Below are 14,193 nucleotides of genomic sequence, written 5' to 3' on the forward strand. Positions count from 1 at the left end.
TCTTATTTGTTTACTCACGAGGGTGTGCACTCCTGTAGGTGTGGGGCATTTGCTCCTGAATAATATTTGCAGAGGGGGGAAATTGTAAAGTGGCTTGAATTGCCTTTGTTTGCATGAAGATACCCAGATCTTAGGGGCAGAAATCCGTGCCAGAACCCGACAGGTGAGGCAATCAAATGTTAAGAGTCTGGGAAGCTGGCATGGAACAGTGGGACCAGAGTGCTGGGGATGATGGTAGTGGGAATGTTGCAAGAGCTCCAAATCACAAGAGAAGCAGTTAATGTTTGAAGTGTGTAGGCACCAGGAGTTTCAAGTGTCTCTGATGTACCAAAAGCTTCCATTTGTGACATGCCACTTTATTTTAATTTATTACATTTGTAACCCATCACCTTTGAGCAGCTCAGGTCAGAGTATGTGACAACAGCTCCAGTGATGCCCAAAAAGCTTTGTGGCAGAGTGGAGATATCTAACCAGGCATCTCAGACCAAAGTCTAAAAGTCTATGCTTTACACAACAGATGTTCTTCACGAAAAGCTATTACTACACTATTTTTTTAAAAAATAAAACCATTGAAAAAGAATGTATCATTAACAGTGCACTAAGCAGAGTGATCTAAAACAGGCACTGTCTTTTCAAAATAATGATGGTCAAGAGACGATTCCTCCAAGTGGTGGACTGATGAGGAGGAAACCTGGAGTGTGCTACAACTGATCTGTGGGGAAGGAGGTCCCTGAGATTGTGAACTTGGGAGAACACAAGAGGTGCCCTGCAGTTCAGCACACTCTGAAGTACATTTTCAAACACTCTCGCTGCTCTATGGTGTCAATGAGCAAAACACAGTGGGACTGAACCAGTTCACCCCTCCCTCATCTTACATGCTCGGCATACTTGTCCTCTTAATTTATTCCTGACCCCCAAACCCCAGACAGCCTGACCTTCTCTTTTTTGTTATCCTTTCTGGTAAAACCCTTTTTATGAGTAGGGCAGCACTTCAAGCAGATGGAGAGTCAACTTATTTTCATTGCTGGGGGTGGGAGAGGGAGAGAATAACAGCTTGCAAGGAGAAGGGGTCGCTTAGTGTTGCCTTTTCCTGAAATTAATGTTGTTTGGTTAGGTCTATTTTTACAACTGATTGCAGTGTTGCTTTATGGCTAGAGAAGAAAAGTTTTCTATCTCCTACTCTTCTTCTTCCCACCACCCTTCCCCTCCGCCTCCCGCTAGTGGAGTCCTACATTCTTGCTTCCCAACATAAAAAAAAAAAGGAGAAAAGCGCAAAACACAAGAGTTATTTGTTAGCAAAGGAGCTGCTATCAAGAGCTGCTTCTTTGTGTTTGGGGCTGGTGCGGTGATTGCCTTCCAGCTTTGGGGAAAAATTGCTTCAACTTAATCATATTCACATGACAAACCCTAAATAAAGGAGGGGGGAGAGGTAATACCAAAAAAAAAAAAAAGAGGACCTCGGAGAAGTCGGAGAGCGGCAGCTTGTCCTCAGGCAGAGACAGAAAGAGAGAGAGAGAGAAAGGAAGGAGAGAGAAGCTGTCAGACTTAGGGGAGGGCGCAGTTTTTCTCAGACGTGCCGTTTTAACCCCACTCGAGACGTCGGTCCAGTAAGGAGGCAAAAGGCTGCCGATCGCTTGCAACAAAGGCTCGGGACTTCCCTCCTGGCGTCACTCCGGAGCTGAGGCGTGTTAGATCCTCTGCAGGAAACAGGTTTTCCTTTCTCGTGCTCCGCTGCGTTGCTTCATCCGCCGCCGCCGCCGCCGCTCTTTCCTTTCCTGGCGATTGCCAAGCCCCGTTTCGCCGAGGAGCCTCATGCTCTGTTCAGAGCAGCAGCCCAGGAGGCAGGATGGTTTCTTCGCCGGGTCGGCGAGGCGCTAGCCAGGTGCTGCCGCGGGGCGATCGCCTTCTCCCAGCCTTTCCCCTCGTGCTCTTGCTGCTGCTCCCGGTGCTCCCGGTGCCCGGGCTGGAAGTGCAGCACAAGTTCGTCTCGCTCACGGCCACCAACAACTTCGCTCTGGATGCGTCGGGAGGCAAGGTGTACCTGGCGGCCGTCAACCGGCTCTACCAGCTGTCGGGCCCCAACCTGACCCTGGAGGTGGAGGAGCAGGTGGGACCCAAGGAGGACAACCCGCTTTGCCACGCTCCCCAGCTGCCCCAGGCGTCGTGCGAGCACGCCCGCAAGCCCACCGACAACTACAACAAGCTGCTGCAGCCCGACCCGGAGCAAGGCATCCTGGTGGTGTGCGGCTCCGTCTACCAGGGCTTCTGCCAGCTGCGCAGCATGGACAACATCTCCGTCGTGGCCGTCGCTTTCCCGCCCGGGGCAGGTGGAGGCGGCGGCGGGGACCAGGTCACGGTGTTCCCCAGCATGCTCAACGTGGCGGCCAACCACGCCAACGCGTCCACCGTGGGCTTGGTGCTCAAGCAGGCCGGGCAGGACACGCGCCTGCTGGTGGCCGCCACTTACACGGGCTTGGGCAGCCCCTTCTTCCCGCGCAACGCCAGCCTGGAGGACCACCGCTTCGAGAACACGCCCGAGATCGCCATCCGCGCTCTGGACGCCCGCGGGGACCTGGCGCGCCTCTTCACCTTCGACATCAACCCCTCCGACGACAACATCTTCAAGATCAAGCAGGGCGCCAAGGAGCGCCACAAGCTCAGCTTCGTGCGCGCCTTCCTGCACCGCGGAGCCCGACCGCCGCCGTCGCAGCCGCCGCCTTCTCGCCCCGGCGAGGAAAAGGGCGCCCCCAGCGGCCGGAGCCCCTACGCCGGGCCTGGGGCCTCCCTTCTCCCCGGCGGCGCCCCTGCCCGGAGCGGCCTCCCGCTCTCGCCTCCGGCGGGCGCCCCGCTCGGCCGCTACGCCTACTTGGCCCTCAACAGCGAGGCGAATGCGCGGGAAAAGGAGAGCCACTCGCACAGCCTGCTGGCGCGCATCTGCCTGGGCGACCCGGCTGAGGCGACGACTCTGAACGGCAGCAGCGGCGGCGGCGGCGCGGAGACCAAGAAGCTGACCGAGTCCTACATCCAGATGGGGCTGCAGTGCAGCAGCGGCGCCTGGCGCGGAGGTGGGGCGGCGGCGGGGGCGGCCGGCGGCGGCGACCTCTTCAACCGGCTGGTGTCGGTCTTCCCCGCCAGCGCCGCCCTGCAGGTGGGCTCGGGAAGCGCTTCGCCGCCCCGGCCGGAGGAGCTGCTCTTCGGGGTCTTCGAGAAGGCCTCGTCCTCCTCCGGGACGGGGTTTGGGGGCCGGCAAGCGCCCCAGCCCTCCGCGCTGTGTGTTTTCCGCTTCGCCGAGATTGAGGAGGCCATCCGGGTGGCCAGGAACTCTTGCTTCGTGGCTCCCGACGCCGGGCTGGTCACGGTGCTCGACAGCGTGGTGCAAGGCACCGGGCCCGCCTGCGAGAAGAGGAAAATCCAGGTAAGGGAGAAGGCGGGCGACCCAGAAGGCTTGCCTATCAGTCTCCACAGTTAGGCAAAGTTTGGCCTGCTTTTAGTGCCCGGGCTCTCACTGCCATGTATTTTGGGGGCCCACTTTGTTTTTGTAGTTTTAGGTGGTTTTAAACTTGTTTTCCATAGTGCTTGTTAATAGCAATGTTGTGTTTTAATTTGCTGCAACCAGCCCTGGGAACTTAGGGTGAAGGGTGGGGAATAAATTGTAGCATGATGCCAACAGTGATAAAGAGAGTGCAGCTGAGCATGTCCAAAAAGCTGAGCAAGGACAGCCACCCTCCATAGGGATTAGGAGGAAGACTTTGTGGGATGTGGTACCAGGCGGTAAAGCAGTTCCAATGTTAGAAGCAGAGGACTGCGTCATTCAGGTGTGGTTTTGGGCTGGGCTGGTGATGACTTACCTGGGAGCCCCTCTGTAAGTAGCTGCAGCACAGAGAGTTATATTGGAGAGTGTCCCTTTTGACCGGGCAAAAGGAAAGGTCAACCAAAACCATCAAGGTCATGGTGCACTGTGTCCCCATTGAGCAAAAGGTTTAGGAGGGCAGTGTTTTTCAGTTTACCTACTTTGTGGCCGAAGGATTAGATAGAGGCATGATAGAAGTTTATAGAATTGTGCATGGCGTGTGGAGAAAGTGGGTGGAGAGACATTTTACTCCTCCCTTGGAAGTCCAGAGCTTGGGGTCACTAGATGAAATGGATTGCAAATAGCTTCAGGGCAGGCAAAAGAAATGGCAGGTTGCTTACCTGTAACGAACGTTCTTTGAACAGTCTGCTGTGCTTCGGGCACACAGTGCATAATTAATGTCTGGGATTTGCTGCCATGCAATTAGATCTTGGCTTAGTTGACTTCAGAAGACACTTTTCTGGATGTTTAGTTTAACAGTTCAATCTTCAGTTTATCCAGGCATGGGAATCTGAACTGTGACTGCTGTAAAAACCATAGATGGGGAACTTTTGTCTTTCCTGAAGTTGTTGCACTTAAACTCCCATTATCCCTATTAAAAGGGAATAGTTAGGCAAATTTGTGGAAGATGATTTTATCCCATTGCTGTCAGCAATCAGTTGCTGGTGAAGAAGTAGGTAGCAGGGAATGGCTGCTGTTTTCAGGCCCTGCTAGAAAGCATCTGTTTGGCTACTGTTGGAAGCAGAGTAATAGATTTAGGTGGGCTGATCTAGCAAGGTGGTCCTTAAGAGGTCTATTTGCATCATGTGTATCTCTGAAGAAAGACTCATTGTGATAGTAATCCTGTTTCCTGGGCATTTTACTATTCGAGAGCAAAGTACAGATTTTCCATTGGGAAAACAATGTGGGTGATGGAGAAAAGAGAAATCTCTCTGATGAAGCAATCTGCTGAGGCAATTTTGGAATCAAGGTACATTGTTTTGGTAGAATATGGTGCTGTGTTTCCCTTGGTTAGATGTCCTTCTCTTATGTTGTCATCTCTCCACAATGCTGATTGTGCAGATTTTGCACAGGGAAAGCTCCTTAAACAGTCAGTGTAAGCCTTGGATATAGTTCTTTGTACAGAGCTAACTTCTAAAAAATTAAACATTTATATCATGTCCAAAGCAATATGAAAGTTAAAAAGACATACTAGCCTGCCATCGTGACCCTACTTACCTGCAAGCAAGCCCCATTGAATTCAATAGGACTTACTTCTGAGATGACATGCTTAAGATTGCACTGTAAATCTGTAGTGTAGCTTAAAAAGCAATTTCTAACTGGTTCTTCAAGGCTTCCTTTGTTTTGTCCTGTTTTGTATTGCAAACAGTGGACTTTCACGTATCTGCTGACAGTATCCTTCACATGAATAGACTAAATCAATACATTGGGTCCAAATATCACTGAGCTTTGACAGATTGATTTAGAACCCAGCATCTTTAATTTTTGTAGGTTTGATTCTGCATCCCAAACAAATTGCAAACTTCTGTTTCTGTGTGCAATGCATTCTTTCTTCTATTTGCTATTATTATTTACACTTGCACCCCTCCTTTCACCTAAGGAACAAAGGCAGCACACATGGTTCTCCAGTTTTCTTCTTGCAACAACCCTGTGAGGTAGGTTAGGGTGTGATACAAATATAAGAAGAGCCTGCTGGATCAGGCCAGTGACCCATCTAGTCCAGCATCCTGTTCTCACAGTGGCAAACCAGATGCCTGTGGGAATCCCACAAGCGGGAACCAAGCACAAGAGCTCTGACCCATCATGAGGTTTCCAGCAATTAGCATTCAGAAGCATTGCTACCTCCAACCATTGAGAAAGAATGTAGCCACCAAGGTTTTGCAAGACCAGGGTCTTAAACACTTACACTGGCTTTTTATAATAGTACATTCAATGCTTAGATTGTTCTAAACATTGGTTTTTGTGTGTCTGTTAGAATGCATGTATAAAGGGGACCTAAATTCATAATCTATATCTCTAACTTGCAATTTAGCCATGTTAAAGTTCTATTCGTTGGCATTTCCTCCTCAATGGTTGCAGCTGGACAGAGTAATGGGTGTTGGGGGCCTTAGGCTCTTTTAATCCCTTTCCAACTCCTGTGGATAAAAGTGCATAATTAATTAGGGGATTCCACATTAATTTGAACACAGAATCTCAGTGATCAACCCTGCAACAGTTGTTGTTGTTGGCATCTGTCTTGAGAGCCAATGGAGTGCACCTTCGGGGGTGAAGTCAAACCACTGCGTTAGCAGCACCAAAGTGACTTCCCTGGAGCACAAGCCTGGGCAGTGCGTATGGGGGTCCTGGGCTGCCCAGACGACAGTACACACCCATCCCTCGGCCTCGCTGATGTGGTCCAAAGGAAAGCAGAGCAATACGTTTGGCACCAGCTTGACTGCAGATGTTGCCAGAAGGAGGTGTACAAGGCACCATCCAACTGTCTTAGAGACTTCACTCTGGATTTGTGTAGGGCAGAGGTTTTGGATCAGAGTTTTCCTTCTCCTAGATGGGCTACCTTCTTGGGTTGACGAGCCCCACCTGCCCCTCACTTCCCTCTACAGCATGTGCAGAAACCGCTTTCTTGCCTGTTGGACACACTATTAGTCTCGTCTACTCAATCCGCTGGAGCCTGTCTTTGCACAGGTGAGTGCTGAGTACAGGGTGGGAACTAAAGATGGACTAAGTAACCCAGAAGGAGCATACCTACCAGGTATTACCCACCCCCTAACACCACATACATAACCTTGCAACAGTGAACCTGGTGGAAAGTACAGTTTCTTCCCTAGGTCAGGGACACCCCACATTCAGATTTACTGGTTCATTCAGCACTCCCTGCAGTGAGAGTGTATATGTTAAGATCCATATCCAAAAGTGATGCTGTGAGTGGGAAAGAGGGGGGAGGGATGTTCCCTGAAGTTTTGAGTTGTTTTTTGCTGAAAACATTTGGGTTTTTTCATACCCATGATGACTATTAAATCCATTATCAGTTCTACTAATGTATTGTGTGGGTCCTTAAGGCCACTTTACATATTACAGATTTAGAGTGTGTATCGTCTTGTACCCCAAAATGTTTGAAGCTAAATGTATGTGTCTACTTTAACTCAAGCTATGGAGAGCGACATGCTCTGGAGAGCAACAATGACTTTGGGTCTCCCAGTTAAGTTTCTTTGTGTACACTTGGTGAAATAAAAAGCATATGGTCACTTTATATGTGGGCCTTCTTGGTAGTGGCACCCGCCCTGTGGAACACCCTCCCACTAGATGTCAAAGAGAAAAACAACTACCAGACTTTTAGAAGACATCTGAAGGCAGCCCTGTTTAGCAAAGCTTTTAATGTTTAATAGACTATTGTATTTTAATATTTTGTTGGAAGCTGTCCAGAGTGGTTGGGGAAACCCAGCCAGATGGGTGGGGTATGAATAATAATTTATTGTTATTATTATTATTATTAGTAGTAGTACATTATAAGTACTTGCTAAATGTGTGCTGTATACCTGCAACAGAGGGAGTATCTTTTAGGGGGAAAGATGGGTGAAGCATGGTGATCATCTTTCCACCCACATAGCTTATATTCATGCAGTATCATATATCAACCCTAGGTACATTGTGAAAGTCAGTTGGGTTCTTTTGCAGTTTACAAGGAAGCCAAATGTGCAGTGGTTTTGTGCACACAAATGCATAAAGAATTTAACCCCCCCTCACACACACTTTTTTTAAATCAAGAAGTTCCTTTCTTCCCAAGTTCTCTGTCCTAAGTGAACCACTGGTGACTCATAGTTTTGCTTCCCCCCACCCCCACTCTCTGCTCACCCACTTTTGGGTTTTTTCTCTTAAGAATGTGTGTTCCGTTACAGTTGTTCTCTTCCCACATATTCCTGCAGTGGGGCAGCTCTTGTATGTGTAAAGTTCAGAGAGAAGGGACACAGGCTGCCTTGTTTTACAGCTTTCAGGGTGAAAGTTTGCTATTGTCAAAATTTGTTACCAACTGGACATAAATGTTAGTGTCGGCTGAATGTCAGTGCCTGTTTTTCCTTTTTTGAAAAGTTACCAGGGCTGCCTTGTTTTCTCTTCCTCTGGGAAAGATGCACAACACATTTCTTCCCGGGGATCATGAAACATCTGTTTGATTTCACAGAGAAGCTGGACCATGAAAGTTTGGTCTTCTCTCTCTGTCTGCCTTCCACTGGCGGTGTCAGAAAGGAGTTTTTCTGTTAACCAAATGCATTTGGCATGGCAGCTTCAATGCTTTGCTAAAGTTTGCGGCCTCACTGCAGTTAATTCATAGATATGCTTCAGTAATCATCAAGTACAGGTTTTAAGCTGCTACAGCCAAGACATTTGGTAATTGGATGGTGTTTCAGTTAATTCCTTAAGGGTGAATACACTAAATATTGCACCGTTATGTAATCACATGTCCCACTGTAACTAATTTTTTAAAGCTGAGATTCTGCTTTTTACAGTGGCTGAACTGTCGACTGCTTTTAGAATCAGATATTCAATTCTTTGTAGGGTGAAGCTCTTTGTTGGGTAAAGCCCATATTTGGATTTTAAGAGGGGCCTAAAAAGAGGGCAGTGGTTAACTGAACATTTTGTTTGTTTTCCTGGGGCTTTTGACTTCTTTGGTGCATACCGGCCACATCTTGAATTAACCATCTTTAATTATATATTAAAAATGATTAATTTAAGGACACTGTTCTTCTTTTTAAATTAGTTTAGACTTGTAGGGTATATTGCTGATATAATAATAGGGTAGATAAAGATAAGTAAGCATTCAGACATTGATATTACAGGATTGGGAAGGGAATAAAGGGAAAGAGAAAGAAAGAAAATCATGCTTCTGGAGTAAAAAGCAAAATGAAGCCATCCAGCACAATCAGTATGCCCAAAACTGACTTGCTTTGGGATTGTTTCATTTCTTTCTTTGCTTAAAACAACAATAAATATGTGTCCAGACAACTGGGTACCTTTGTACATATACAACAGTAACTTTTTTAGTATGAAAATTGGGGTGGGGAGGTTCTTTTTAAAATTCAAAGGTACCTTGAAGTCTGCAATACAAAAATGCAAACACAAAGCAACTTGAGGTTGTTGTTTTTTGTGAACTTGGGTGAAGAGATGAAAATGCATATATTCAGCATTATTTAAACTAATGGGAAAAACACTTCAATAGAAGCGTAACAAGGAAATGGCAGGGCTGAGGGCTGAGGAACTTTTCAGAATATATTAGTGAACATTTATATGGGACACATCACGTAGATAGAAATTTAAGGGGTATTCCTTTTAATCTAGAGTAGGAATAACCGGCATGAACTGGGACTTCATCTCCCATCATATGTGACCATTGGCCATACTGGCTGGGGCTGAAGGGAGCTGGAAGCCAACAACATCTGGAGGGCATCACACTGGCTACCCCATGCTCTACAGACACATTCCAAGTTAGTGGCTCTAGAACTTGGGTCTTGTCACCAGCACTTCGTTATACAATGGACTTGTTCACATGAACACATTTACTAGAAGCATGTGAAAGTGAGGGTCCTGGAGAGGAATTCACAGGGCATTGCTTCTCCTTGGTCTTTTTTTTATTTTTTATTTCCATGCTGAACTTAGCTAAGTCAAAGTTTGGCTGAGTGTGTCATCTGAACTCATGCTCATGGTTTAACTTTTCCCTTGCTAACCATGAGTTTGTAACCAAGTTTTACAATAGCTGGGATAGCTCAGTCGGTAGAGCATGAGGCTCTTAATCTCAGGGCTGCGGGTTTGAGCCCCACGCCGGGCACAAGATTCCTGCATTGCAGAGGGCTGGACCGGATGACCCTTATGGTCGCTTCAAACTCTATGATTCTATGATTCAATACTAAAACATACATCCAAGTTAGAATTCCAGGGCAAAGAAAAAAGTTTTGGCCTGGGCAACAGGCAAGCCTCTGTTGAGAGGGCATTCCATGGTCAGAGCCCAAACCCTTTAACACTTTTCTGTAAATAAAAATACAGTCTAGGGTAGAAATGTATTCCAAACGTACTTGGTATTTGCCTTTCAGTTGAATTTTTAACCCATAGTCAAAAGTAAGGTAAAGGTAAAGGGACCCCTGACCATTAGGTCCAGTCGTGGACAACTCTGGGGTTGCGGTGCTCATCTCGCTTTATTGGCCAAGGGAGCCGGCGTACAGCTTCCGGGTCATGTGGCCAGCATGACTAAGCCGCTTCTGGTGAACCAAAGCAGCACACGGAAATGCCGTTTACCTTCCCACCGGAGCAGTACCTGTTTATCTACTTGCACTGTGTGCTTGAATACAAAAAGCTAACCAGCTTACTTTCAATGCTTCTTGCAAGCTCAAGTGCCTCTAAAATGTGTTAACTGCTTAGAATAACTGTTATGGCTACTTACAGCAATAAGTCTTTGTGCTAAGGTTGTTTATTTTGGGTTCTTTGCGAGGTTTTTTTGTTTTTTGCTGCATTTGTATCTTGCCTTTCCTTCAGGAATCACACAATGGCTTATATCCTTCTCTCCCTTTTATTTCCTCACAGCAACCTTGTGAGGTGGAGCAGGTTGAGAGGCAGTAACTGGGCTCAGGTTTTTTAGTTAGGTGTCTAAGCAGTGTAGAACCCATCTTCCTGGTCCTAGAAGAAGAAGAGTAGAAGAAGAAGAGTTTGGATTTGATATCCCGCTTTATCACTACAAAGCAGCTAACAATCTCCTTTCCCTTCCTCCCCCACAACAAACACTCTGTGAGGTGAGTGGGGCTGAGAGACTTCAGAGAAGTGTGACTGGCCCAAGGTCACCCAGCAGCTGCATGTGGAGGAACTGAGACGCGAACCCGGTTCCCCAGATTATGAGTCTATCACTCTTAACCACTACACTACACCGGCTCTCCTAGACTAAGGCTATCAGTTATGTCACCCAGTTGCTGAAGTGCAGCTTGTTTTTAATGCTGCTTCAAACTAGTTATTTAAAAATATTAACTGCCTTAAGTACGTTTGATGACTGAGCACAACAGATAACCTAGAAGAAGTGGAGGAAGGATCCAAATGAATGCAACCGAACACTGGTAAGGGCTCATTATCAAGCCTAACTAGTGGCAGTGAAGGCAACAAAGAAGGCATATTTTGCTGCCTCCATTGCATCCTCATTATGTCGTCTGGCAGCGCTTTTCTGGGTTGTACAGGGCCTTTTACAGGCTGGCCCAAAGGAGGTGATAGAACCAACGGTAGCATGCTGTGACTTGTTTGCAAAGCATTTGGAGGATAAAATCGCTTGCATGCACCAAGATCTTGACTCTGCTGTTATGATGAATCTCATGAGGTGTCCAGAGCACAGTCTAGTCCTGTTGTGTTGGGTGAGTTTCAGTTGGTAAGGCTTGAGGATGTGGACAAGGTGCTTGGATCAGTCAGGGTGACCACTTGCGCTCTAGACCCTTGCCCTTCTTGGCTGATAAAAACCAACAGGGAGGGAACAGCTGGGCTGGGCCAGGGAGGTGATCAATTATGAGAGGGGGTGATCCTTGCCTGTTTGAAGGAGGCAGTAGTAAAACCACTCCTTAAGAAATCTTCCCTGGATTCAGAAAACCTAACTAACTACCAGTCAGTTGCTAATCTCCCTTTCCTGGACAAGGTTCTGGAGCGAGTGGTCGCAGACCAGATCCAGGTGCTTTTGGAAGAAACTGATTTTCTGGATCCATTTCAATCAGGGTTTAGGCCTGGTTTTGGCACACAAACTGCTTTGGTCACCCTGTATGATGACCTCTATCAAGAGAAAGACAAGGGAACCATCCCTGTTAATTCTTCTCAACCTCTCAGAGGTTTTCGATATCATCGACCATGGTATCTTTTCTGGAGCGACTCTCTGAACTAGGATTGGGTAGCGCACCTTTGTGGTGGTTCCAGTCCTACTTGGATGGTTGTTCCCAGAGGGTGTTACTTGGGGAATGCTTTTCAGCCCATGGAACCTTCAATGTGGGGTTCCACAGGGCTCAATCCTATTCCCAATGTTGTTTAACATCTACATGAAACCACTGGGTAGAGTTATCCAGAGGTTCAGAGTCAGTTGTCAACCGTATGCTGATGGCCCTCAGCTCTATTTCTCCTTTACACCTGCAGGTGAGGCAGTGGAAGTGCTGGACCAGTGTCTTGCCTCAGTAATGGACTGGATGAGAGCCAACAAACTGAAGCTCACTCCAGATAAGACTGAGGCACTTTTGGTGGGTGGTTCCCTAGATCAGATGGCTGGGAGGTCACCTGCTCTTTATGGGGTTACACTTCCTCTGAAGGAGGAGGCCTGGGAGTCCTCCTGGATCCTTTGCTGTCACTTGAGGCTCAAGTGGCTTCAGTGGCCCGGAGTGCCTTCCATCAGCTTCGGCTGGTGACCCAGCTACGCCCCTATCTGGACAGGAATAGCCTAACTACTGTTATCTATGCTCTGGTAACTTCAAGGTTAGATTACTGCAGTGTGTTATATGTAGGGCTGCCTTTGAAGACAGTTCGGAAACCTCAGCTAGTGCAGAATTCAGCAACCAGGTTGCTCTCTAGAGCAAGACAGTTTGAGCATATTACACCGATCCTGGTCCAACTGTACTGGTTACCAATTAGTTTCTGGGCCCAATTCAAAGTGCTGGTTTTGACCTATAAAGCCTTAAACAGCTCAGCATCACAATATCTCAAGGACCGCCTCTTCCCTCAAGAGGTCCGGAGGGTGGCAACACAAGAAGAGGCCTTCTCTGCAGTTGCTCCCCGTCTGTGGAATGCTCTCCCCAGGGAAATTTGCCTGGTGCCTTCATTATATACCTTTAGGCGCCAAAAACGTTCCTTTTTAACCAGGCCTTTGGTTGATCTTATTGACATCCAACATCCTTTTAGAATGTGGCTCTTTTTTGGGGAGGTTTTAATTGGGTTATTGTTTTTGGTTTGATTTATATGTTGTGGTCTTGTTTGTGAACTGCTCTGAGACCTCCAGGTATAGGGCGGTGTATAAATTGAAATAATAATAATAATAGCAGCGCAAATCAGTTTCATTCTCTTTGAGAAATTTGAATAATAAGAACTATCTGCTCTGAGAATATTTGTTCCAGACCTTTGAATGGGGCAGTCATTTTTTCCCCAGGGAACAGGAAGCCATTTCAGAACTGGTAGCAGTTCTGCCAACTAGTGACTTGACCTATATTGGCACCACCAGACTCAGAAATAACAAACTTAACATACCCGCAGAAATGCAACCACATCCTGCAAGAGAGCCATTATCCTTGGTGTTGGAGTTTTGAGAAGATAAAATTGTCCGCCATGCACCATGGAAGAGTGTTAGAGAGAGAGAAAAGGAAGCCACTCAAAAAAGATGTGATTAAGTAAGCATGTGATTGAATCACATGCTTAGACATGCCCTTTCTTTCTTTCTTTCTTTCTTTCTTTCTTGCAAAACACTTCTGTGGCCACCATATCCATTGAGGGAGAGTTTTATAGACATCTCCTGTTTTTTCCATTCGAAAATTGAAGCTGTGTCAACAAATAGTAGTGATGCAAGTACTTTTTAGCAGGAAAAGAGCATAGGAGGTACAGTGTTACCTCGCAAGACGAATGCCTCGCAAGACGGAAAACTCGCAAGACGAAAGGGTTTTTTGTTTTTTGAGCTGCTTCGCAAGACGATTTTCCCTATGGGCTTGCTTCGCAAGACGGAAACGTCTTGCAAGTTTGTTTCCTTTTTCTTAACACCGTTAATACAGTTGCGACTTGACTTCGAGGAGCAACTCATAGCACACGGTGTGGTAGCCGTTTTTGAGGTTTTTGAAGACTTTGGTGATTTTTGAAGCTTTTCCAAAACTTTTCCGACACCGTGCTTCGTAAGACGAAAAAAATCGCAAGACGACAAAACTCACGGAACGAATTAATTTCGTCTTGCGAGGCACCACTGTAAAAGGGTTAAATCTTTCCTCCACTCTCTGCTAAGTCTGTGTTGATATTTTGTAAATATGGCCCATCTGAGCATGTTTTTGCAAATGTTATAGTCACATCTAGTTTGGCCCTAAAGGGTGTGCAGGGTGCAAGGTAGAATTTTATTTCATAAATTTATTCCCCATTCAAAAATCTTCTGAGGCTAAAACTTTTCTCGCGATACACTTCAATACCAAAGTTAATAAATCTTTTCAAATAAATACTTTTTTGCAATTTTAAAAAGGCAAGACTTTAAACAGAAAAGTACTAATTCATGCTAAAGGACTGAAAGTGGAGATATAGGTCAGAACAGTAATGGGTGAGGTGAGGACTGTGCATGGCATCATGCGAGATGCAGCCAGACACATATTGCAAGGGTCACTCAAACT

General features: G+C 46.7%; 1 protein-coding gene across 1 annotated transcript in view; it reads left to right on the forward strand.

Annotated features, from left to right (window-relative positions):
- Positions 1 to 685: 685 nt before the first annotated feature.
- PLXND1 (plexin D1) overlaps positions 686 to 14,193 on the forward strand; it is a 157,615-nt gene continuing 144,107 nt past the window's right edge. Inside the window, exon 1 of the mRNA XM_028719286.2 lies at positions 686 to 3,415. Within this exon, the coding sequence (XP_028575119.2) occupies positions 1,847 to 3,415 (1,569 nt within the window). The 5' untranslated portion in view covers positions 686 to 1,846. The remainder of the gene's footprint in view (positions 3,416 to 14,193) is intronic.

Source organism: Podarcis muralis, chromosome 2 (genome assembly GCF_964188315.1).
Source record: "Podarcis muralis chromosome 2, rPodMur119.hap1.1, whole genome shotgun sequence".
NCBI lineage: Eukaryota > Metazoa > Chordata > Lepidosauria > Squamata > Lacertidae > Podarcis > Podarcis muralis.